This window comes from Chelonoidis abingdonii, chromosome 26, assembly GCF_003597395.2.
Source record: "Chelonoidis abingdonii isolate Lonesome George chromosome 26, CheloAbing_2.0, whole genome shotgun sequence".
Lineage (NCBI taxonomy): Eukaryota > Metazoa > Chordata > Testudines > Testudinidae > Chelonoidis > Chelonoidis abingdonii.
This window is the reverse complement of record NC_133794.1, coordinates 13,324,177-13,349,857: the sequence shown is the minus strand read 5'-3', so window position 1 is coordinate 13,349,857 and position 25,681 is coordinate 13,324,177. Positions and strand designations below refer to the sequence as shown.

The following is a 25,681-nucleotide window of genomic DNA, read 5'->3' as shown; positions in this document are numbered from 1 at the left end:
TACCGGGGCACCGCGGGCGCCGGCAGCACCAGATGGGCCTGGGGGACCCAATTCACCCTAGACAGGGAGAAAGAAGAAGGAGGAGATGTGACTGGCCAGAGGCTATAGATAACCTGGGATTCTGCCCCTCCCACTTCCACAGCCCACCCTCATCCCTACGGTCTTTCCACACCCCAAAGCCCTGCCCAGATCTCAAGCTCCACCCACAGCCTGAGCTTCCTCTCAAGCCCCTCCTCCAGCTCCAAGCCATGCCCATGCTCCCAAAGCCACTCCCCCAGCCCCCTCAGGTCACCCATTGCCCCATATACCTCCCACACTCCAACCTGAGGACTCCCCCACCCCACCCCCAGGCACAAAGTTCTCCCCATGGCACCAGAGTTGCCATATTTCTGATTGCAGAAAACCGAACACACTTGCCCCGCCCCTTCTCCAAGGCCCCGCCTCCTGCTCACTCCCTCCCCCCATCGCTCACTTTCCCCCATATGGGCTCACTTTCACCGGGCTGGGGCAGGGGGTTGGGGTGCGAGAGGGGTGAGGGCTCCAGCTGAGGGTGTGGGCTCTGGCGTGGGGCTGGGAATGAGGGGTCTGAGGTGCGGGAGGGGGCTCAGGGGTGGGGCAGGGGGTTGTGGTGTGTGTGGGGGTGAGGGCTCCAGCTGGGGATGCAGGGGTTCTGTGATGGGGCCAGGATGAAGGGGTTGGGGTGCAAGAGGGGGCTCAGGGCTAGGGCCAAGGGGTTGAGGTGTGGGGGGAGTGAGGTGGGGTGACAGCTCTGCCTGGGGAATGCGGGCTCTAGGGTGGGGCTGGGGATGAGTGGTTTCACGTGCAGGAGGAGGCTCCAGGCTGGAGGGTGGGGCTGAGGGGTTTGGAGTGTGGAAGAGGGTGAGGGGTGCAGGCTCTAGGCAGCGCTTACCTCAGGTGGGTCCTGGAAGCAGCCAGCATGTCTGGCTCCTAGACAGAGGCACCAGGTAGCTCTGCGTGCTGCCCCTGCCCGCAGACACTGCCTCTGCAACTCCCAATGGCCGCTCTTCCTGGCCAATGGAAGCTGCTGAGACGGTGCTTGGGGCGGGGCAGCATGTGGAGCCACCTGTCCACGCCTCTGCCTAGGGGCCGCAGGGGCACAATGCCATTTCCAGGAGCCGTGTGGAGCCGGGTAGAGATGGGAATTTCCCTGCCCCACTGCACTGCTGACCGGAGCCACCAGGGTCCCTTTTCAACCAGGCATTCTAGTCGAAAACCAGATGCCTGGCAACCCTACATGGCACTGGCTCGGCTTGTGCCCTGAAGCCCCACCCACATGCCAAGGCCCCTCTCAAAGCCCAGTGACCCTCCCCACTGGGTCATGGCTCTTGCAGTATCTCTGGCTCCGGCAGCCTGTGCTATGTACACCTGGAGAGAGTCACTGAGGAGCACAGACACCGAGAGGCTGGGAAATCCATGCGGTCTCAGCCGTGAATGTTGCTCTTGACCCTTCCCCGCTTTCACTGAGCCCCACTTCCCCCAGCCAGGCATCATGCAGAGTTCCTGGGTTCTTACCTTCTCGCCGTTGGGGCCAGCAGGGCCAGGGGGACCGATCGGACCTGTCAAACCCTGGGAGAGGGAAGAGGGAGAGGATAGTGAGCAGATGGCAGTGAAGAGCAACTGCTGCCTGTGTGTGCCAGGCAGAGCCCAGCGTGGGGCTAGGTTAGTTTCAGAGACTGAGCCCAGCTTTTCTGGGTTCGTTGGCTTATCTGCGGCACAAAGCTCCACGCCTCAAAACCCTGGGGATCGGTTTTAAGACAGCAAGGGAGTAATAACCCTCTGCCTGCTACAGCCTAGAAAACACCACTACAGCCTGAATGCTACCTAGCTATGGCTCTGACTGACTGCTATGCAGCTACAACTGTGCTAGGCTGCTACATGGCTACTCCTACCCTGCTACAACTCTCTGCCTGCTATGCTGCTCCAGCCTGTCTGCTTTGCAGCTACCGCTCTGCCTGACTGCTACCGCCTGACTCCTATAGTGCTCCAGCTCTCTGCATGCTATGTGAGTACAGCTCTGCCTGACTGCTACCGCCTGATTCCTCCACTGCTCCAGCTCTCTGCATGCTATGTGGCTACAGCTCCGCCTGACTGCTACCGCCTGACTCCTCCACTGCTCCAGCTCTGTGCGTGCTGTGTGGCTACAGCTCTGCCTGACTGCTACCGCCTGACTCCTCCACTGCTCCAGCTCTGTGCGTGCTGTGTGGCTACAGCTCCCCCTGACGGCTACCGCCTGATTCCTACACTGCTCCAGCTCTCTGCGTGCTGTGTGGCTACAGCTCCCCCTGACGGCTACCGCCTGATTCCTACACTGCTCCAGCTCTCTGCATGCTGTGTGGCTACAGCTCCCCCTGACGGCTACCGCCTGATTCCTACACTGCTCCAGCTCTCTGCATGCTATGTGACTACAGCTCCCCCTGACGGCTACCGCCTGATTCCTACACTGCTCCAGCTCTCTGCGTGCTGTGTGGCTACAGCTCCCCCTGACGGCTACCGCCTGATTCCTACACTGCTCCAGCTCTCTGCGTGCTATGTGGCTACAGCTCCACCTGACTGCTACCCAGCTTCAGCCTGACTGCTACCCAGCTACAGCTCTCTGCCAGCTATGCAACTACAGTCTGACTCCTACAGTGCTACAGCTCTGTGTGACTACTACAACTCTCTGCCTTCTACTCTGCTACTGCCTGCCTCCCTGCAACATTGCTACAACTCTACCTGATTGCTACAGCTCCCTGACAATTTCTAAGCTGCAGCTACTCTGCCTGACCAGTAGGGCTTTCTGAATATTACACCATGACAGCTTGTAGTGCTCTGCCTGGCCTCTGCGCAGTCGCAGCTCTCTGCCTGACCTTTATGCTACCCTCTCCAGCATGTGTCCCCAGTGTCAGCTACTCGCATAACTAGACAGGCAGACGGCTGGGATGTAGCATGTTAACTCAGTCCCCGTGACAATCTGAGCAAGTGACGCCTTCCCCTCTACTTACCCTTCCGCCGTCCTTGCCGGGAGCTCCTTCTGGGCCTTTCTCACCAACATCACCCTGTGGGAGGAGATCAGAGGGAAGTTACCACCCAGCCACCAGTACCGCTGAACCATCCCAAGGCAACAATGGACCATGAGCCTCTCCCCCACCCCATCAGCTCAGAGAGGGCAGCAAAGAGATCCCAGGATCCAAGCGATCCCAGAGATCGATCAAGAACCAATGGGGGCCTGGACTGCTTGATTGGCAGATGGTCTTTCATCTGCTACAGGGGATAGAAATGCTTAGAGTCAGGAACTACAGATCATCTAGCCCGATTTCCCGTGTGTTACAGGCCACCCACAGCATCCGACGCAACAACCGAAAGTAGACCCAGATATCACAGCCCACTGGAGACCAAGCTATTGCATCCCACAGGTTGGGGGTAGGTGGGACTGAGGTGCACCAATGCCCCTGCCATGGCCAGAAATTGCTTTGAGCTTCCAAAGCTCTGATGGAAGCAGCTGATCTTGTGTCCTCCGGTCCATGGGTCTGAACTCTCTGCATTAAGGTCGACATTCCCAAGGCCTAATATATTCATTGCCGGGCAGGGTCCCCTTCCCATATCCCCCCAGCCAGCCCCTTCTTTGCATGAATGTGGCTAGATCCCCTAGCTCCACTGAAGTCAATGGGGCCAGGTCCCAGCATCTATAAATCAGCAGCACTACTTTGAAATCATTACGTCTTCCATAGCTCTCACCCGCTGGGAATCCAGCCCTGCATGTGCACCTGTCTGCCCTGTGCAGAGCCTGACCCCTGAAGTCCCAGGGAAGGTGCAACTTACCCTGTCTCCCTTTGGGCCGGAAATACCAGCTGCTCCCCTCTCACCGGGCATCCCTTGCAGACCAGGGGGACCTTGGGCACCAGTAGGGCCGGATGGACCAGTCGCACCCTAGAGCCAAGGAACACAGCGAGGTCACTGGGTGATGCAGACGGGGCAGGATTGGCCACTACTTCCCGTGCACTGAGCTGCACTAGGATAGCAATCAAGGGAGGCTGAGTAGTCAGCCTGGCCTGCTCTGTCCCGGGCCATATGAGGCTCTGCCCTGGTGGAATGTTCTCCCAGTGGGCAGACTGGATACTTCTGGGGCCCAGCCCTTTTAAACATGATGCCCACAAAGCCTGCAGCTGCTAAGGTCAGTTTCCTGCCCCCTTCCCAGGGCAAGAGCTCATCCTGGCGATCGGTATGATGCCACCTCGGGTGGGGCTTGAACCGTGGCCCTCTAGAGCAGAAAGCCTGAGCCTTGCATGCCAGAGCTAAAGGACCGGCTCTCTTCACCAGGATGCAGCAGCAAGGACCGAATCCTTTTCCATGCTCCAGCTACTACAGAGAGACAAAGGGAACCTACCTTGGGTCCATCAGTACCAGGAGTTCCAGGGAGCCCTCGAGGGCCCTGCAGACCTTGTGAACCTGGAGAGCCACGTTCACCCGGGAAGCCACGTTCACCCTGGCGTGGAAAGAGACACCATTAGGGAGAGGTTACAGCTGGGGACTGGCCAGGACAATTAAAGGGCCCAGGTGGTTTTATCACACTGCGCATCTCAGCAATCGTGCCCCATTGCAACAGGGTCACTCAAGGCTGCCCTGCTGTGGCAGGTGGCTGCCATGCTCCACCCCAGAGGTGGTGGCATATCAGCGCTGGGTGAATGTTCCCTAGCGGCTGCCTGTTAGATGCTCGGGGATCGCCTGAAAGATGCTGTAGAAATACCAGGGGGTTAAACAGGGCACCCAAAAGTGGAGGGACCAAAACTGAAAGGTGGCTTTTGACCATTTTGCTGCCAGTGCCCTGGTGGGGATGGTTAGTGGTAGAGGGGGTGCTGAGACCATGAACAGGCAGATACATGGCCAAGAATGACAGCACAATCTTCTTGTTCTGGGTTTGAACAGCACCTAGCGCGATGGGCTCCTGGCCCATGACTAGGGCTCCTGGGCAGTACCGTAATACACCTAATAATTAATGTACAGCACTTAGCACCATGCAGCCCTTGTTCCATGACTAGGGCTCCTGGACAGTACCGTAATACACCTAATAATTAATGTACAGCACCAAGCACCATGCAGCCCTGTTCCATGACTAGGGCTCCTGGGCAGTACCGTAATACACCTAATAATTAATGTACAGCACTTAGCACCATGCAGCCCTGTTCCATGACTAGGGCTCCTGGGCAGTACCGTAATACACCTAAAATTAATGTAGAGCACCCAGCGCGATGGGCTCCTGGCCCATGACTAGGGCTCCTGGGCAGTACCGTAATACACCTAAAATTAATGTACAGCACCCAGCGCGATGGGCTCCTGGCCCATGACTAGGGCTCCTGGGCAGTACCGTAATACACCTAAAATTAATGTACAGCACCGAGCACCATGAGGCCCTGGTCCATGACTAAAGCTACTCAGTGATACCATAATACATAGGGTATGTAGCAATAATAATATACAGCACCTAGCACAGCAGGGTCCCGATTCATGACAAGGGTTCCAGGACACTACTGTAATATGACTAATAAATGCCGTACAGCACCTAGCGCGATGGGCTCCTGGTCCAGGACAGGGGCTCCTAGGCGCATCCATAACACACCTAATAAATAACCATAACCCGGAGGCTGAGCTTCCCGCTCTGCGACCCGGAGGATGAATAGTACTTACTCGGGGACCCACGAGGCCTGGGGTGCCAGCTTCGCCGGGGACGCCCTATGGAGAGCAAGAAGGGGGAGAAGGCAGTTACACTCCGAGAGGGAGGCTCTCGGGCAAGAGAGCTCCTTCCCTAGCCAGAGACGCACCATCCCGTGCAGAGAGAAGATGAGGTTAGGGAACAGACCTACTGCAGGACCCGCTCTCCTCACTTGTGGTAGGGCCAGTTTGCCCTGGGAGGGGCTCTGGCTGTCATTTGGTTCGGAGCGGGCGGACGTGCAAATCGGCAGCACTGGGTGAGCGATGGTTGTTTCCGACTAGCAGCTTTCGGACGGTGCAAGGGGACCAGTCTGGCCCTGGTGCACCACACACGCTGTTTCGCTCCCGAGGCAGCCCAGGAAACCATAGATCAGGCTGGCTGCGGAAGCGGGGCATGTGGAGCCTGACAGAGCCCCAAGTTTAGCGACCATCAGGCTTCTTCAGTGACTCAGGCTTTTCCACACATGGTGGCTTGAGGCCAGTGGGCTGAACCCCCCTGATCCAGCGCCCGCCCCCGGGCTAAACCTTGCAATGGGGACTCAGCTGCCAGCTTGCATGGCAGCTCTGTTCATGGCCTGCAGTGAGATGCTAAGGAGGCTCCGGGATGGGGTCTGAACTCACCTGATCTCCTGGCTTGCCACCTTCGCCTGGAGGACCTGGGGGGCCGGGGAGTCCCTGAAAGGAAGCAGTGCAGAGAAGTTAGCCATGATCGCAGGTGTCTCATGTCCTCACTGCATGGTAAACCGGGTCTGTGAGCCCCGGGCCTGTGGACTCAGTGTTTCCAAGCCCGCGCTTGAGCGTCCACACTGCACTGTATAACCTGGGTTTGCAATCGCTGGGGCTTGGTCTCAGAGCCATGCTAACGCGTCCACGCTACAGAGACCTTCTGACTTAGGTCTGTGGCTTGAGCTGCATCCAGACAGGAAAATGACAGGGTCTGGATTCACAGCGGGACTTGGGTTCTGACACACACACACACACACACGCTCTCTCTCTCTCCCCCAAGATCCAGGTGCTTGCTGCTTTGTGTGTAGACGGAATGGGGGCTTCCTGAGTCACTGCCCCGGCTTAGTGTGCAGTGCAGACACATCCTCAGTCTCTGGGCTGTGTGGGGCATGTTCAGAGCACGTGTTGGGTGACACAGAGCCCGGCTGGGACATGTGACATTGGCTCCTGGAAGCAGACATCCTGCTGGCACTAGGGCTGATGGATGCAGGTACAGACCCCAACAGAGATACACTGAGCAGCCCAGAGCTCCTGGGAATGGAGCTAGGGGGCAGGTATTTACAGGACTGCCCTGACCCCACAATGCAAAAGGGTTAAAAGGCGCCGCTCCTACTCACCTGGAAGCCAGAAGGACCAGGCGAGCCCTGTTCACCCCTCTCGCCAGCAGGCCCCTGCAGAAGGAAAGGAGAACTGTGAGTGTGAACGACACCCGGTCCCGACCCCAGATTTAGGGCCCAATGGGGCGATGACACCTGTGATAGGACAGAGCTATGGTGCCCGTGATGGGACAGGACACATCATCCATAGAATCATAGAATATCAGGGTTGGAAGGGACCTCAGGAGGTATCTAGTCCAACCCCCTGCTCAAAGCAGGACCAATCCCCAACCAGTCCAGGACACCCACCCTGTGTGTTAGCCCTTGAAGTTGGAGCTCTGTGATCTGGTTTGTTTTACTTTGATTTGTTCTCTAAACCAGGTTCCCCCTATGTTAGAGCAGCCAAAATAAAAATTTAAACTCAGAGCACCCTCTGGTGGCCACATGTGGGTTCTACATTGCAACCAGGTTCCACTCAGCATCCATCCACCCCTGTTATTGGGTGAAGTGTGGACTGACAACTCACTGACCAGGTGTGGTAGAGGGTCCCAGTGTGAGAAACTGGGAAAGGATCCTCCAGTCTGGTACAGGAACAGTACCCCAGTCTGGGGTAACTGGGCAAGGGGCAGGGTCTCCTAGCTTGGAACTGGGAAAGGGGCAGATCCCCCAATCTAGTGTAATGGGGTCTCCCAGTCTGGGTTGCTCTACAGGAAAGAAATCCCAGTTTCTGTGACCAGCAGGCCTATGGGTCAGTCATCCTGCCCAAGTCCATCTCTGTATTGTGGCTAGAGACTGGCCTCGCTGATTTCCTTCTGCTCCCCACCCCCTCTTTCTCACGCTGGAAGCAGCAAATACTCACAGCAGGTCCAGGGGGACCAGAAGCTCCTGTCTCACCATCTTTGCCAGGAAGACCCTAGAGAGAAAAGAAACCCCCAAGACATTGATCAATGACCCCTTTTTAGCTACCAGACTGTTGTACTTTTAAAATTCCCTCCCGGGACCTCGCATTCTTTCTCTTCTGCTGTAGCAATGGAATAGGCACCAGTAGATTTCTCTATGTGTCCATCTATCCAGCTGTTTGTCCATCCAGCTGGGCTCTCACCTTGGTCCCATATCACTAGGGCTTTGCGGAGCACCCACCGAATTCTGAAAAAATCAGACCGCAGCTCCTTGAGAGAGGAAGATGCTGAGTTCAAGTCCTGGCTTGGCCTGGCTCAGTCACGGAATCGATCCGGCCCTGTTTCCATCTGTACGATGGGGCTCCCAATGCTGCCCTTGTCAGACATTGATTAAGTGACCCTCCTAAAACAAGATCTCTGCCAGCCAGGGGCAGAACTGGGAGGGAATCTCCCAGGAGCAGTGCAGGGGACCCTGGAGTGGGGGATATTTGAAGCTAGACTGGGCAGCCCCACATTAAAGGGGCAAAGGGGAGCAATACTGCCCTGCCTCCTGGGAAATGGACTGGCTGGAGTCTGATTCTGGGTGTGGCTGCCTGCAGGGAGGGGCTGGGGGTGTCAGCCTGTGTTGTAATAGAGGGGAGAGGGGAAGATAAACCCACTTACTCTCAGACCAGGCGCGCCAGGCAATCCCTTCTCTCCAGCTTTACCAGGCTCGCCCTAGGAGGAGAGAGAACACACGGTGCAATGAACGAGGCCCTGATGTCACCAGAACAGGCTCGGGGATGCAGCAGGTCACCTCCGCTAGCCAGCCCCTGCTTCTCCGCAGCAGCTGCCCAGTCTGACATCAGCGGGAGTGACACAAATGGGGTCCGTGGAGCTCGGGTTAGACCAGTCCTGGCTCCGCTCCGGCCGATCTGAAGAAACGGCAGCTCCACGGGGCACCTGGCCATGTTGGCACCAACTGGGGCATTTCCCAGGGTCCTTTGCTTTGGGCCTCTCATCCCTCCTTTGTCCGATGCCTGACTCAGTGGCGAAGCTCACGACAAGCTGCCCAGGGCTGTACATGTGTATATGGACTGGAGAGATGGACTGCCGGGGTGCCCATTGCCACTGCAAGAGTCTCCATCCCCCGCAGCCTCACTGGTGCTGTCCCTGGGCCCAGGCTGCCTGGCAGGAGGGGGGCACGCGGGGTGGGGTCCCACTTCAGTGTACTTACATTAGCACCTTTTGGCCCTGGGAAACCCATGACACCAGGCTGCCCACGAGCACCTTGTGGACCCGGTGGGCCCGGGCGACCATCCTCACCAGGGGCACCCTGCAGGGAGGCACAGAGGTTGGCACGTTAGTGGACGATCTCCCTCTTGCGCTCTGAGCAGCCCCCACATGCAGCCTTTAGGAACCTGCGGCTTAATTTGGGCAAGATTGCTGGAGGTCTCATCAACTGTTGGCACAGGTGCCAACGGTGCCAAGGGCTGGGGGCTTTCTTCACCCCTGGCAAAGCGCTGAGTTGAGGCTGTTCTGTTTTCTGCGCTACGAGACCCTGCCCGTCCCAGGAGGGGAGCACATTGCCAGGGGGCATTCAGAAAGTCCCATGATCACCCACCACTCAGCCACGTTTCCTGTAACACACGGCTTAAGTGCTTCTCACCCCAAAAAAACTGTGCCCCCCAGCACCCCAAAGCACAGCACCCACCCAATATCTCCACCCCAATCACAGCCCCAACCCAGCACCCCCAAAGCACATCCCCACCCAAGATCCCCTCCCCAATCACAGCCCCCACCCAGCACCCCCCCAACAACCACACCACCCACCCTAATATCCCACCCCAATCACAGCCCCCACCCAGCACCCCCAAAGCACAGCACCCACCCAATATCCCCACCCCAATCACAGCCCCCACCCAGCACCCCCAAAGCACAGCCCCCACCCAATATCCCCTCCCCAATCACAGTCCCACCTAGCACCCCCCAAAGCACAGCACCCACCCAATATCCCCTCCCCAATCACAGCCCCCACCCAGCACCCCCAAAGCACAGCACCCACCCAATATCCCCTCCCCAATCACAGCCCCCACCCAGCACTCCGAAAGCACAGCCCTCACCCAATATCCCCACCCCAAAACACAGCCCCACCAAATATCCTCTCCCCAATCAAAGCACCCACCCAGCACCCCCAAAGCACATCCCCCACCCAAGATCCCCTCCCCAATCACAGCCTCCACTCAGCACTCCCAAAGCACAGCCCCCACCCAAGATCCCCTCCCCAATCACAGCCCCCACCCAATATCCCCACCCCAATCACAGCACCCACCCTAATATCCTTCCCCAATCACAGCCCCCACCCAGTACCCCCAAAGCACAGCATCTCCTCAATATTCCCACCCCAATCACAGCCCCCACCCAGCACCCCCAAAGCACAGCACCCATCCAAGATCCCCTCCCCAATCACAGTCCCACCTAGCACCCCCCAAAGCACAGCACCCACCTTATATCCCCTCCTCAATCACAGCCCCCACCCAGCACCCCCAAAGCACAGCACCCACCCAATATCTCCTCCCCAATGACAGCCCCCATCCCGCACCCCAAAAGCACAGCACTCACCCAATATCCCCACCCCAATCACAGCACCCACCCAGCACCCCCCAAAGCACAGCACCTCCCCAAAATCCCCTCCCCAATCACAGCCCCAACCCAGCACCCCCAAGATCCCCTCCCAAATCTCAATGCCCACCCAATATCCCCCCAAATCACAGCCACTCTCTGTCAGTGCCCCTCCGAGCCCAACCCAGGAAGGAACAAGAGTCTCACTTACACTCGGACCAACTTTGCCTTGAGGACCAGCATCACCAGGGCGCCCAGTGAGACCCTGGTGGAAAGAAGGAGGCAGGGAGTTAGGACTTTCCCGTGGGTCCCTGCTCTAGCTCTGCTCTGTGCTGGTTGCTCCTACTTGTTTGCTAGCACTCAGGAGACATTGAAACAGCTGGTCAGTTTCCCCATGTCTTTGGAGGAGAGGATGCCTCTGCTGCACCCTACACAACAGGGCCCTGATCTCAGCTGGGGCAGGGACCCTCTCTCCCTGTGTGTCTGTGCAGCGCCTGGCACCATGGGGGCCCTGATCTCAGCTAGGACAGAGACCATCTCTCGCTGTGTGTCTGTGCAGCGCCTGGCACCATGGGGCCCCTGATCTCAGCTAGGACAGAGACCATCTCTCGCTGTGGTCTGTGCGGCCTGACAATGGGCCCTGATTCAGCTAAGACAAGACGGCTTCCCACTGGTCTCTGTTGCAGCGCCTGGACACCATGGGGCCCTGATCTCAGCTAGGACAGAGACTCATCTCTCGCTGTGTGTCTGTGCAGCGCCTGGGCACAATGGGGCCCTGATCTCAGCTAGGACAGAGACCGTCTCCCACTGTGTCTCTGTGCAGCACCTGGCACCATGGGGACCCTGATCTCAGCTAGGACAGAGACCATCTCTCGCTGTGTGTGCAGCACCTGGCACAATGGGGCCCTGATCTCAGCTAGGACAGAGACCGTCTCCCACTGTGTCTCTGTGCAGCGCCTGGCACCATGGGGGCGCCTGGCACCATGGGGGCCCTGATCTCAGCTAGGACAGAGACCATCTCTCGCGGTGTGTCTGTGCAGCGCCTGGCACAATGGGGCCCTGATCTCAGCTAGGACAGAGACCGTCTCTCACTGTGTCTCTGTGCAGCGCCTGGCACCATGGGAGCCCTGATCTGTTAGGGCCTCTGGGTGCTACTGGAATACAAAAAAAAAGAAGGGAGCCTTTGTCATGCCTAGAGGAGCCCAGGCACAGGAATTATTCTCACTGCAGGGAAGGGGAGGCATGTGAGAGTATTCTCACTGCAGGGAAGGGGAGTGGGAATTCCTCACTGGGGCTGGATGCTTTGAATACAGTGAATATTCAGCGTCCAAAGATCTGCCCCTATATGGTTCAGCCTCGCTGGGTCGCATCACCAGCCGGGGGACTCCAGCAGCCGCCACTTACACTGGAGTCTGGCAGGGAGGGCACAGCGCTGTTTGAGCGCCCCCTATCGCTGGGCTGCAGGGCTGCACATGGACGGGGAGCAGTGGCACCCAGGTTGCTGTGGTTGGTGCCACCTGCTGGCGCCGTGGGAGAGCTACATGTGCAGAAGATGGGATATTGGTGATAAACTGCTGGCTAACAAAGCTCTGGGATTTCAGTGACAGGCTCCTCCTGGTTTTGACAATACCTGCAATACCCAACACTGGGAAATGTGGCTGTGTATCTGCAAGGGGCAGGGGGCCGGCACCAAAACCCAGCTCTCGACATCCCCCCCACCCAAAGTCTTTTTCAGGCCCACTGACAGCCAGTGCTTCCCCTCACTGGTACCCACGTGGCATCTCCTGCTTAGACTCTGGCTGAAGGGCACACAGCTGGCATTCCTTGCAGCACCGCATGCCACCCCTGTGGGTGGGTCACTCGCAGAGTGATGCCTTGGGTTCTCTGGAGGCAGGTGAGATGCACTGGAAGTCAGAGTTCCATTTCTGCTCCCCCCACCCCCCAAAAAAACACGTTGCTTTCTCTAAACATCTTAACCCTTTCAGTCCGTTGTCAAGGCCAAGCTTGGCTGGGAGCCGATGCCATCTCCCCTTCATTCTCACCCTAGCGCCAGGCAGGCCAGGTTCTCCAGGACGTCCAGGATCACCAGTGGCTCCTTTAGGCCCCCCAAGGCCAGCGGGACCACGCTCACCAGGGGCACCCTGTCCGGAGATAAGGAAGACATGCACGTTAGCCGACCCAGTTCTAGAGGGCACCCAGGGGCAAGAGGCTGCTCCACAACCAGTCTGGCTAGGGACAGGTGAGGCTGACGTGTCATTGCTAAGAGCCCCAATCTGGCTCACACTGAAATCAACGTGACTAAGGCTGCTGAGCATTGGGTTGACCCCCGTAAAAAGGTGCACCAGCTCTTTAAGGACTAGGGTGGGAACACCTCTGAGCCAGCCCAATCCAGCCTCAAAAGATACCTAGGAGACAGAAGACACCGGCAATGGACAGATCTCACACTAGTCTCCAACCCCCTCTCCTCTCAGCCTCTACTTCAGAACCAGGAGAACAGGGCAGGCTGGGAAATGCAGTCCACTGGGACAGCCCTGTGGCAATCCCACCTGGGGGCAAGGCATGCTGGGAAAGAAGGAACATATATAAACCACAGCTGAGAGAGGGCAGGAAGTTGGCTCTCTCCCAACAGAGCCCAGTGCCTTATATTAGGGTCACCTTATTTTTACTCAGGAACGGCTCTGGGGGCAGATCTTGCCGAGCTGACCCAAGGGTCATGCAGACAGTCGAGCAGGCCTCCTCCTGGGTGGATTGCACCAGACCCCAGGGCAGGAGCTGTTCTTCTGTCAATAGATTCCACCCAGGCGCAGCCTCTCCCAGGACAGTAAGATGCCTAGGCTGAGTCTATGGCAGGCGACCTCTAGATCATTTGCTACCCCCATGGTCCGCTCACGGAACAGGGGCAGTGGTTTCACTCACCTTGGGCCCAGCGAGACCATCCTGACCTGGGAAGCCACGGTTTCCAGGAGAGCCCTAGGAAGGAGGAGACGACAAGGGTGGCATCAAGGTATTAGGTACCACTAGCCTCCCTCAGCTAGTTTCCCGGCACTGTACAGGCCAAGGAGATGGATGACCTCAGCAGTCCCCACCCCAAGCCAAAGACCTGTAGCTGAGGTCACTCTGAATTGGGAGTCCAGGGCTCGCACTGGGGTGGGTGTTAGACTGCGAGCAAGTCCCACATGGCAGACACGCCATGAATGCCAGGGGCTCACATCATGGGGCTGCCGATCCTGCAACTCCCCCCTTGGTGGCGTTTACACCCTGGGTCCCAGGGATCCTGCCACCCGGGCCATTGCCCCATGTATCCCAGGGCTCGTGCCGTGGTGGCCATCACCGGCTTTCTGTCCCATGCCAGGCTGCCAAGTGTGGTAATGCCACCAGTGTGGAAGCATGATGCTGACGGCACTTACTCTCTCTCCAGGGGGTCCGACAGGCCCAGCAGCACCGGGCTCACCACGGCCACCTCTCTTGCCTTCTTCGCCAGCTGGGCCGGGTGCTCCCTGTGGCCCTGCGGGGCCCTGTGGGGGGACACAAGGAGAGCATGCATTAGGCTTCCCCATCCTCTCACCCACAGCCTAGGAAAGTGCAAGGGGCCTTCCTGGGCCAGCCACTGAGGTGCATGGCCTCTATTACCTACCTGCTGAGGCATGTGCCTTGCAGGCAGGCAGTGTGGTCTAGTGGGTAGGGTCTAGCCCTTGGAGCCAAGTGATGAGGGTTCTATTCCCAGCTCTGCTGTGTGACTTTGGGCAAGTTGCATCCATTTCCTCTACTAACCTCTGTCTGGGTCGTTCTGACTGCTAGCTCCTGCAGGGCAGGAACTGCCTGTACAGCCCCTAGCACCATGAGGTTCTGATCTCAGACAGAGCCTCTCAGAGTTTTTTAATAATAGCGACGTTGAAGGAACCCTGGCCAGATCCACCCTTCAGAACACTGTCCCCCTCTGGGAGATGTAAATAGGGACACAACACAGTTCTGAACTGTTTGTGACAGCCCATCAGCACAAGGGTCCTGCATGGGGGGGCAGATCAGCTGTAGCTCCTCAAAAGTCAGCGCTGAGCTGATTTACACCAGTGGAAGATCTGGCCCCATTGTATTCAGGCTGGTTAATGGAGTGGTGAGAGAATGTTCTGGGAGGCAGAGGCTAAATGCAACAGGGGGGCTATTCTTTGCCTTCCGTGAGCTCAGCGAGAGAGCCCTGCAGGGCTTGCTAGCCAAGGGGCCAGTTAGGGGAAAAGGCTCATTAACTGTGGGAGAGACCGTCTTCTGCAAAGTGTGCCGTGAAGCAGGGAACAGGTGCAAGAAGGAATGAGGGTTACTCCAGCGTGGCCAACAGATGGGATTCAAACTACAACCTGGGGAGGCAGTGCAGCCTAGTGGCTAGAGCGCTGGACTGGAACTCAGGAGACTGGATTCTGTTCCGGGCTCTGCCGGTGACTTTAGGCAACACCTTTCCTCTCTGTTTCTTGCTGCACTGGTTAGGCCATTGGTTCTTTGCGGCAGTATCTGTCACTCACTATGTTAACCGAGTGTCTACAGGCGAGACTAGGTCAGGACGTATGCTGTACATTGCTGCTCAGGGCTTGGGAGGAGAAGGTTGTCATTCTGTGCTCAGCGCCTGAGAGTCCTGCCCAGAGGACCCTCAGGGCGTGTGCTGGAGGGTGACATCCAAGGGGCATCTGCGCAGGCACAACTGCCCACTGCTGGGTTCGCGCTGGATGGCCCATGACTGTAAATCATAAGAATTCTTCAGACCATAGATCACATTCGAGCTGGTTTGCTGGATACTCACAGTTTCACCTTTGGGACCTTGTTCGCCTTTGAAGCCTGCAATGCCAGGGTCTCCCTACAGAGAAAGAGAGATCTCGTCACTAATCATCCCACACACCCGTCCAGGTACGAACGCTGCTCAAGTGCAGATTTCCAAGGGAGCGGTGTTTGCACACCCTGAAATATCCGATGGCGTATGCTGACCCCTCTCCCCAGGGCACATGGCAGGGGGAGGGGGCTTTGGGACACATGGCCTGGGAGAGCAGCCCAGGGCAGAATTTGTGTAATAGGCATCGTGTGCAGTGTCTGGCATGGAGGATAGGAGACCACATCAGGTGGAATCTGCGGTACGTGAGAGGGGAAGGCAGCAGTGGTAGGAGAATGTGGCCCGGGGGGAGGTTGTGGCAGGGCTGCCCAGAGGATTGAGCGGGCCTGGGGCAAAGCAATTTCGGGGGGCCCTTCCATAAAAAAAAAGTTGCAATACTATAGAATACTATATTTTTGTGGGGGCCCCTGTGGGGCCTGGGGTCTGGGGCAAATCGCCCCACTTGCCCCCCCCCCCCCGGGCGGCCCTGGGTTGTGGCATGTGTGTGGGGGTCAACACCAGGGAGAGGCTATGGTGTTGGTGGGAGGGGTTAGCACTGGGGGGAGGCAGCACTGGGAGGAGGCTGTGGTGTGTGTGTGTGGGGTCAGCATCAGGGGGAGGCTGAGGTGTCCGGGGGGTGGGGGTCAGCACCAGAGGGAGGCTGTGGCATTGGGGGAATTGGCACGGGGGGGAGGCTGTGGCATCATGGGGAGGGAGTCGGCACTGGGGGGAGGCGGTGGTGTCTGGGGGTTGGCACAAGGGGAGGCGGTGGTGTCAGGGGAGTCGGCACCTGGGGGGAGGCTGTGGCATCGGATGGCACCGGGGGAGAGGCTGTGGTGTCGGGACGGGGGTCGGCATGGGGGGGAGGCTGTGGCGTCAGGGCAGGGGTTGGCACCGGGGGGAGGCTGTGGCGTCGGGGCAGGGGCAGGCTGTTGGGTCAGGGCGGGGGTCAGCACTGCTGGGGGGACACTGTGGTGTATGGAAGGGGAACGCGGCATTTCTTTGCGCTCTGTGAACACGTTCCCCCGCGACTGACCTGCTCCCCCAGGTTCTTACCGTCTGACCTTTGGGACCTAGAGGCCCCGTTGCACCTTGAGGCCCGGGAGGCCCACGTGGCCCAGGGAAGCCGGGGGCACCAGCAATTCCAGGAGCGCCCTGTTGACAGCACAGAGGAGGCTGCGGTCAGGAAGTACAAGCAAAGGGTCTGGCCATCCCCTCACCCCCCCTTTGCTGGAAAATCCACCACCTCCCTTGGCTCAGCACATCCATGTGGCATTAATTCCCACGGCAGGGGGCGGATGTACCTGCTGAGCTGGGCCAAGGTAACTCGTAACCCGCCCCCCACTTTGCTCCGTCCACCCCACTGAATTCAGGCTCTGTCCACCCCACTGAATTCAAGCTCCGTCCACCCCACTGAATTCCCACTTCTCCTTGGGCGTCAAGGCCAAGTCCTACTCACAGCTGATCCTTTAGCGCCAGGGATGCCATCAGTTCCAGGGTTACCCTAGAAGCAAGGAGAAGATCAATGAGCAAGTAGCAAATCCCCTTCCAGTGGGCCAGGGAGATCCTATGGGGTGTCCGGGGGAGCTGTTGTAGGTTCCACCAAAGAAACAGGAGCGAACTCAGCAAGGGGAGAATTACTCGACAAATTCCCCTCTGGGGAAACGCTAAGAGGGGTGTGACTAAGGCTAACGCCCTGCAGGGACTGGTGTCAATCGGACTAACAGCTGGAGGGGGGCCATAGCAAGCCCTGCTAGGCTGCAGCTGCAGCAGGGGAAGGGCAGGGTTAAATATATACTGAGGGACAGTTCAGGTAATGGAACCCACTAGGAAAGGAAGCTGGATCTAGATTCCAGTTGATCAGGCACGGTTGATGGTGGGAGGGGTGGCTCTTGCCACAATGCAGGGGGAAGAGATCAGGGATGCTAACGGAGGAAGGATGGCCTGGTGGATAGTGTTCTTCCAGTGTCACCTTGTGCCAGCCAGCTAGGCCCAGATCCTCAAAGGTATTTAGGCCCCTAACTCCCTTTGATCTGGGTGGGAATTAGGGATCTAAACATCTTTGAGGATCTGGGCCTTCAAATCCAGCGTGCCTCAGTTTCCCCACTGGTAAAATGAGGTTAATACTCCCCGAAGTATCACTCATGGTGGGAGTGGGTGTGAGGCCGAATTAGACTGGCTGACTGGGGCAGGAGAAGAGATACCACACCAGAAGGGGGTCGTGTTTGGAGGCATTAAACTGGGCAGGGACCCTGTGCTCCTGAGGGACAGGAATTCTTCAGGTAACTCATCACCTGGGTGGGTTTCTCCTTCCTCTGTGACTATAGCCCTCCCCCCCCTTTGAAGGCTTGGGGGCAATTAAGCACAAGAGCCCCCCAGTTAGGACCCTCCTCTACCGTGGCAGAAAGGGGCAAGTTACTTACGGGTGCCCCTGAAGGTCCGGGGGAGCCGGGAGTGCCAGATTCACCTCTGGGGCCTTGGGCACCCTCAGGGCCTCGAGCACCAGTGGGGCCAGCTTCCCCCTGTGAAGGGAAAAGGAAAAGAGATGAAGAGAGCAGACTCCCACAGTGGGGAGGCAATGCCTACATGCCATCCTGTTTGAACCACCCTGGCCCGGGAGGCTTCCATGTGGATGGGGCTAGATGCTCTGTCCAGTTAAAAAGTAGAACAGCCTGTAAGCGGGAGTGATAGCGTGGTTTGGCGGGTGATGCCTCTATGCCTGACCCCTGCCAGTGATGGGTTACGTGACCTTGTGCAAGTCACTTTCCCCTCCTACCTCGGTCTACGTAGAATGTGAGCTCATCTGGGCAGGGTCTGTCTGTCCAGTGCCCAGCACAGGGTGGCTCTGATCTCAGTGGGGTGTCTACATACTTCCCAGCCTTGTCTCTCCGGTCACTCACGATACAGCAGCCCAGGGGGCGGTGAGTGTCGGTGAACCTTTCTAAGGAGATGCCAATGCAGGAAGGAATCCTCCTCCCAGCACCAGTACTTATGAGTGTCTTTCTTCTGTCTCTTTGGGAGGATTTGGGGCCACGATTTTCCAAATTGGCTGGTGATTTCGGGGACCCCAACTGGAGACCCTGTTGATGAAACCTGATTTCCAGCAAGTGCTGAGGGACCCGCCCTCGGAAACCCAGGCCTCTTTAGGGTATCTCACACCAAGAAGCCAAAATCGCTACATTTCTGGAAAAGATTGCTAAGATTTTGGAAAATCGCAGCCTTCCTTCACACATCCCTTGAGTCTGCACTAGCCCCTGTCCCAACCTGCCACCGGGGCAGCTTTGCTTTTACTTGGGGATTTACTGATTTTTTTCAATAAATTCTCTCCTCTTGGGATTAAAAGACCCAGAACTGAATAAACAAACTTCAAACGCAGCTCTCCGCTCTCATCCGCCCCCCAGCTGCATCAAGGAGGGGGAGATCATATGTCTTTAAATCTCCGTCGACGATCCCGCGCTGCTGGTCATAATGAGGATGATTATTACTGAACTGCCATTGTGTGCCTCTCCGCGACTGCATAGCCATGGTGCCCTGTGCTGTCTGGTAACTGAGGAAACCAGCTCTTGGTGAGAATAGCAGCCAGGAGCCAAATGCCACATCTCCCAGCCAGACTCCTGCAGGGGGCATTCCCAGGGAAATATCCCTCTTGATCTCCCAGGTCTCCCATGCATCTGATTAAAGAAATCACCAGGCTGGGACATGTGGGAGAAGGAGATAGGACTTACGGGGGTGCCCCTGAACTGGATGGAGCTGGCATTGGGAAATCTGGAGGGCGGGGGCTGCCTCCTTTCAGATTGTCCTGGCCCTCTGGATGGTCATTTTTCAGCTGGATGTTTTGCCCCAGTTTTGCCAACTCTTTATTTGTTTAACCAGGGGCTCGATCCTGAGCCAGCAAAGCCGTTAAACACGAGATTCACTACTGGGTCCCGTTGGAGTTAATGCGATCGCCACACGTGCTCAAAGCAAAGTGCGAATTCTGCTGGTTCGGGGCCGGAGCGCTCAGCATTTTCCAGGGTCGAGCCCCCGGGGCTGCCCTGTTTACTCCCTAGCCTCACCTGCCCTTTTTCTCACCCTCACTCTGTTTTTTCTTCTGCTCTTTCTCTTGCTCCCTCTCCTTATCTCTCTTTTTCCCCCTCTTTCTTCTTCCTTTTTTCTCCTTTTCCCATTTTTTTCTCTCCCTTTCTTTGTCTCTTTTTTCACTCATTCTTTCTTTTCCATACAGTTTCTCTTCCATTTTTTCTTTCTCTCTTCTCACTCTTCCTTCCTTTCTTTCTGACATTTCCCCCATCTTTTCTCTCTCTTTCTCACTCTTTCTGTCATTCACTCTCCTCCCATTCTTTCTTTCCTTCCTTTCACATTCACTCCTTCTCATCCCATCTTTGCTCACTGCTCCAGCAGGTGACCCTGAAAATACATGTCAGGCTGGAGGTGAGCGAGGGAACTGAAGCACTCAGTGGATTTTCACTGATGTTTGCAAAAAGGCCAGGGAAGGGCATTTCTGGCCAGCTCCGTGCTCAGCTACATGAGAAGTGTTTGCTGGAGACTTATCCCCTACCTTAGAGCCTGGGCCGCCAGGGAATCCAGGAGCTCCGGAGGGGCCGACAGGTCCCTGGGCAGAGAGAAACAGAAGTTAGAGTCGGCCCACAAGGAAGAGCAGCAAAGTCCAAATTCAAAGATCAGGCAGGATGCAGCCATTTGGGGACGGTGGGTGTACTGAAGCCCACAAAGGCACAGACAAAAGGGTTCCTTATCAGGTTGAGAGAGGTGGGACGTGTTGCATGGTCCCCAGAGGGTTAAAATCTAAACCAGAGGGTCCATGAACGGGGAGCTCCAGGGGAAGGAGTCAGAACAGCTGAGTTGCATGGTCTAGACAGGTGGGCCTCGCAGGGGCCCTACCAAGGTAAGTGTGCCAGACATGGGGTATGCACCAGCCCAGAGCTAGCTGCAATCAATCCCTACCCCTTAGCAGCACAAGTGCAGCAGACTAGTGACTATCTCCCAGCGAGGGAACTGTCATAGGGGGCTCTCATCCTATAGATCACGTGCACACATTGATGGGGACCCGCACATAACACGGTGAGCACCACTGGAGGGCTCACTAACTATTTAAGGGGATACCATCCAATTCGTGTACTCTGCTGGGGGAAAGAGGGGTGGGCAATTGCTGGAGGGAGTGCATGTGTGTGATGTTTTCTGTCTTATCAGGGACGGGTGAGTTCTTTGGGACAGGCCCCAGTGTTTTGTTCTGTGTCTGTCCAGTGCCTGGCACAATGGGGCCCTGGGGCAGGGGCTGAGAGGTGCTACCACAATACAAACAATAAATAATAACTAGCGCTCCCACACTTAGGATGTGATGTGGAGGGAGCCCAGGATACACGGGCCAGGGCCCATTTTAAAAAATATTTCCGACCATCTAAAACCACACACGAGACGGTTTTCAGCAAAACCTTCCTGTGCAAAGACTGTCGTTTTAGAAGACGTCATATACAGAAAACAAAGTACTTACAGGGGGGCCAGCGGGGCCAGGGAGACCGTCGTTGCCACGAGCACCCTGTGGAAGCAAGGGAACCAGAAGTTAAGAGAGAGAGCCTCCTTAAGAAGTGACATGACACGGACTAGCTAACAGGTAAGACAGTGTGGTCTAGTGGGTAATGCACTAGACTGGGACTCGGGAGACCCGGCTTTTGTCCTCACCTCTGCCAGTAACCTTGGGCCAGTCATTTCTCCTCGATTTTTTCTTTTTCTGCTTAGATAGTTAGTTCTTTGGGGCAAGGAGTGTCTCTTGCTATATGCTTGTACAGCACCCAGCAGGGTGGGGCCCTGATCTCAGCTGGGTCCTTCCTAATAAGAGGGTGACAGCAACCAGCGTCATGTTACTCTGCTGGTCCGGACAATATCTGCTTAGGGGATGTGGACGCAAAGAGGGCAGGGGTTAGCCAACGGGCCGCACAAGTTCCTAAGCCAAGTTCCCCTCTAGTGTCAATCTGTCGATTTAAATGGCGCAGGACTGAATCTGGCTCTTTAGATTTTAAAAGAAGGGTGGTGATAGGCTGTGACTCCTTTCCAGGTAAAGCTCTGAGGGCAGATGCAGAAAGCAGGAGGGATTTTTGCAAGCCACTGGGAGCTGTTGCATTGGTGCAGCGAGGACAGTATAGGTTTAACATTGTCTCCATGTGGGCTGGCATCCTAAGCTACGGCCCCTAGGAGGCGCTGTGTAGGAACTCCCACTGGCAAAGCATTGCTTCCTTTACCAGTATATTATAAATATGGACTAGAAGTCAGCGGGGCCAGTTAACACCGTTCCATTGAAGTCTGTGGACCAGATGCCCAGCTTGTGTAAATCCGCTGTAGTTCCATCAAAGGCAGTGGAGACGCACCAGTTTACACCAGCTGAGGATTTGGAGTTGCTCTTTGACACTCAAAGGGCCTGATTCTGGTTTCACCTTGACCAGTGTTGGCACACTGGAGTCACTCCACTGACTTCTGTAGAATTACTCCTGATTCTCAGCATCTGGCCCGTCTAGCTCAAACAGGGCTAGACCGAGCAGGGATTTCAGCATCCCCCTGCAAGCCGCTAGTCCGCAGTGAAGCACATGACCGAGTAGCCGAGCAGCCATTGTTCCTCTCCTGCACCAGGCAGCCACTGAGAAACCGCCAGACATACTACAGGGGAGCAGTAAAGGGAGCCGTCCTGATCTTGGAGGAAATCCACTGCCGCTGATGGCTTGATACCAGCGCGCACGGAGAGCGGAATCAGGCTTTTGATGTGTCTGGGTAGCAGCTGTGCTGTGCTTAAATAGGCAGCTGAAAAAGTATCCGCGCAGCCTTGCAGTGAGGAATTCATTACCCAGAAGAAAGGGGGGCATGAGAAGGAAATGAGATGAAAGCCTGCAACGCCAGGAAACAGTTCTTCAGACTTAGATCTGCTTTACTAGGCCACGGAGCGAAGTCCCAGGGGAAGCAGGAGGAGCCCTGGGCTGGACAAAAGCCCTTTATTGTGAAAAATATCCCCGTGTTAGCTGGGTGCTGGGGACTGGACTGCAGATGTGGGCCCAGGTAGCTCTTTCCAGTCTGGCTCTGTGGGTCTGTAGATGTAGCAAACCAACCCCCCTGAGGATCTAGAATTGCCAGCCTGAAACATTGAGCTGTCGAGAGTCAGGCCTCAAAAAGATGAAATTGGCTTAAAAATATTAATTCTGGGCCTTTTTCTTTGTCTTCCAGTTTATTTTGCACTGGGATCATGTTTTTAAGCTTTTCTTTGCAACCATGCTGGCTAGAATCTTGCTGCTTTTGTTAAAGTGAAAGCTGAGCTTCTCTCATATTCCCATGACTCCAGTAGCTGAGGCTTTCAGAAAACCACAAAATATCGCAATGAAATCGCCAGAGTTGGCAACACAGAGATTGTCAGCGAAGGCTGACGCAGCCCGGGCTGTGTCCTGGGTACCAAAGTCTCAGTTCACACTGATGCTGAATTCCACACCAGCCTGGACTGGCCATGCTTGGATGGTTTATGTTACAGACCTCGTTGTAACGTTGACACTAACAGATGCTAGCAACAGCTGTTTCAAAGATGCATGTGGACAGCCAGGAGGCAGCTGCCCTCAGGGAAACTCTGGCCCAGGCCCTCAAAGGTATTTAGGCACTTAACTCCCATCGGGCTGGGGCTATCAGGGGGATGGCAGGGCCCCAGGTCTCCACCAAGTTCACCCACCCTTATCAGTATGATACTACAAGTATCTTCCCTGGCTCTTCATCGGCTTCAAGGCGCTCAGCAGGTGCCTTGCAAGAATCAGGGGTTGGGGCCAAAATGTCTTGCCGAACTTCCCAGCCATTCCAGGAGTTTTCATGTGCTGCTTAGCGAATGGGCTGGGGGGATTTTATGCTACACTATGTTACCAGCTGACAGCTGGAAGCCCTGGAGACTTATGAGAAAATGTAGAAAACTTGTCCCGGCACGACGGGCCTACCAGGTATTGCACTGAGCGCCTGAACCCCACACAGATCGCCTGAACCTACACGGATCGCCTGTAGCTACGCCTCTTCCATGTGACACAGAGAGCACCTGTATCTGCAGCTTTGCTAAGCAACACACCAATCTGCTAAACAATCCACAGAGCACCTGTACCTCCAGTTTTTCTATGCAGCACAGAGAGCTCCTGTATCGGCCTTTGATAAGCACTGCACAGGGTGCCTGTCCCTAAACGTTTCCTAATTAGGCAGAGTTTTTCCAAAGCCAGGTTCCTGTGTCTGACCCTTCCACTGCAGATCAAGGGCCTGCTTCCCTCTCGTATTGATCGTACTGCGATAGCTCTCGAGCACATTTAATTACCTAAGGGACAGAACTTTACTCTTCTTACCATGCTGAAAATGGAGCTCGACGTTGCCGTGTTGCTCAGGAGAGAATTCACACCCCCCAAGTGCCATAGTTAAGCTCACTTAGCTTCCCAGGGCTTTGCTGGGTGTCTAGGCCTGGCCCTGGGACCTCTGCCCAGGGCGGAGATTCATACTGCAGGCAGGGATCCGCTCCACATGGCACAATATACCCACAACCTTGAAGAAGACAGCACCTCCCTGTAGCCTGCAAGCAGAGGGCCTGCATCAGGTGCCCAGGGAGATGTCAGGGTCAGTCATGTCAGGCAGACATGGTGCTCGGCCAGGAGCTGAAGCATTGGAAGGGCTCATTAGCAGCTCTCAGTGGAGCCAGGGCAGAGTTACCCACGACTGAGGGATGTTAGAGGCCTATCTTGCAGCGGCTTTTAATGAGATTTGGGTGCATGATCTCTTAGGCCCATTGAAAACTCCAGTTTATGTGGCTCTGAAGGACATTCATAGAATCATAGACTATCAGGGTTGGAAGGGACCTCAGGAGGTCATCTAGTCCCCTGCTCAAAGCAGAACGAACCGCAACTAAATCATCCCAGCCAGGGCTTTGTCAAGCCAGGCCTTAAAAACCTCTAAGGATGGAGATTCCACCACCTCCCTAGGGAACCCATTCCAGTGCTTCACCACCCTCCTAGTGAAAAAGTGTTTACTAATATCCAACCTAAACCTCCCCCACTGCAACCTGAGACCATTGCTCCTTGTTCTGTCATCTGCCACCACTGAGAACAATTTAGATCAGAGGTCCCCAATGCGGTGCCCACAGGCGCCATGGCACCCGCCGGGGCATCTATGTGCACCCGCCTACTGGCCGCCAGACAAGCAGCCACAGAAATGCTGCCGAGAAGCAGCAATGGAAAGAAGCGCTGCTGCCAAAATGCTTCTGATTTTTGGTGGCATTTCAGCGGCCGCTTGTCTGGTGGCCACGGTCCTCGGCAGCTAGTCGTCCGGTGCCCACCACACGGAAAGGTTGGGGACCACTGGTCTAGAGCCATCCTCTTTTGAACCCCCTTTCAGGAAGCTGAAAGCAGCTATCTAATCCCCCCTCATTCTTCTCTTCTGCAGACTAAACAATCCCAGTTCCCTCAGCCTCTCCTCATAAGTCATGTGCTCCAGCCCCCCAATCATTTTCAATGCCCTCCTCTTGACTCTTTCCAATTTTTCCACATCCTTCTTGTAGTGTGAGGCCCCTCCAGTCAGTTGTAATCTAATGGGAGTCGCTTTGGTGAAGCACACGCAGCCTGGGGCAATCCAGTGCATCTTGTTGTTGCAAACCAGGAGGCCCGACACAATCTGACACTACACAGGGCACTGCTGCCAGCTGTGCAGCAAGGTGCTTCGCACTGCATGTCCCAGCACTACCTTCTGCACCTTACTGCACCACAATGCATATGTCCCTGCGCTGACTCCTGCACCTCACTGCACCACAATGCATATGTCCCTGTGTTGATTCCTGCAGCTCACTGCACCACAGTGCATATGTCCCTGTGCTGATTCCTGCACCTCACTGCAGCACAATGCATATGTCCCTGTGCTGACTCCTGCACCACAATGCATGTCCCTGCGCTGACTGCTGCAGCTCAGTGTAGCACAATGCAGGCTCCTCCACTGATTCCTGTAGCCTGATGCACCCCCCCAGCACTCAGTCCTGCAGCCAGATGCAGCCTGATGAACTCTAATTTCTGCAGCCCAGTGCATGTCCCTGCACTCTCTCCTGCAGCCCTTGCAGCCTAGTTCTGATCACTGTGAGGCAGGAAGGCCAATGCCACACAACTCGTTGCCCCGCTGTAATACAATCTGAGGCAATGCAGCACATGCCTTCACCGGGCGGCCTGAACCCAGCACAGCAAACAAGCAAAGCAAGCAGTGGGATGCAACTCACTGCAGGACAGCATGATTCACGGGGCAATGCACTGCACAAAGCC

At 56.2% G+C, this 25,681-nt stretch overlaps 1 protein-coding gene across 2 annotated transcripts in view; it reads right to left on the bottom strand.

The window, feature by feature from the left end:
- Window positions 1–25,681, bottom strand: part of COL2A1 (collagen type II alpha 1 chain) — a 64,620-nt gene that overhangs the window by 17,174 nt on the left and 21,765 nt on the right. For both annotated transcript variants that reach the window (XM_032786766.1, XM_032786767.1), the window contains 21 exons: window positions 20,884–20,928; window positions 19,933–19,986; window positions 17,801–17,899; window positions 16,837–16,881; window positions 16,434–16,532; window positions 15,315–15,368; window positions 13,936–14,043; window positions 13,445–13,498; window positions 12,571–12,669; window positions 10,740–10,793; window positions 9,144–9,242; window positions 8,591–8,644; window positions 7,888–7,941; window positions 7,050–7,103; window positions 6,328–6,381; window positions 5,683–5,727; window positions 4,385–4,483; window positions 3,820–3,927; window positions 3,003–3,056; window positions 1,534–1,587; window positions 4–57 (listed from right to left, as the gene is read on the bottom strand). In XM_032786766.1, the coding sequence (XP_032642657.1) occupies window positions 4–57; window positions 1,534–1,587; window positions 3,003–3,056; window positions 3,820–3,927; window positions 4,385–4,483; window positions 5,683–5,727; window positions 6,328–6,381; window positions 7,050–7,103; window positions 7,888–7,941; window positions 8,591–8,644; window positions 9,144–9,242; window positions 10,740–10,793; window positions 12,571–12,669; window positions 13,445–13,498; window positions 13,936–14,043; window positions 15,315–15,368; window positions 16,434–16,532; window positions 16,837–16,881; window positions 17,801–17,899; window positions 19,933–19,986; window positions 20,884–20,928 (1,440 nt within the window). The remainder of the gene's footprint in view (window positions 1–3; window positions 58–1,533; window positions 1,588–3,002; window positions 3,057–3,819; window positions 3,928–4,384; window positions 4,484–5,682; window positions 5,728–6,327; window positions 6,382–7,049; window positions 7,104–7,887; window positions 7,942–8,590; window positions 8,645–9,143; window positions 9,243–10,739; window positions 10,794–12,570; window positions 12,670–13,444; window positions 13,499–13,935; window positions 14,044–15,314; window positions 15,369–16,433; window positions 16,533–16,836; window positions 16,882–17,800; window positions 17,900–19,932; window positions 19,987–20,883; window positions 20,929–25,681) is intronic.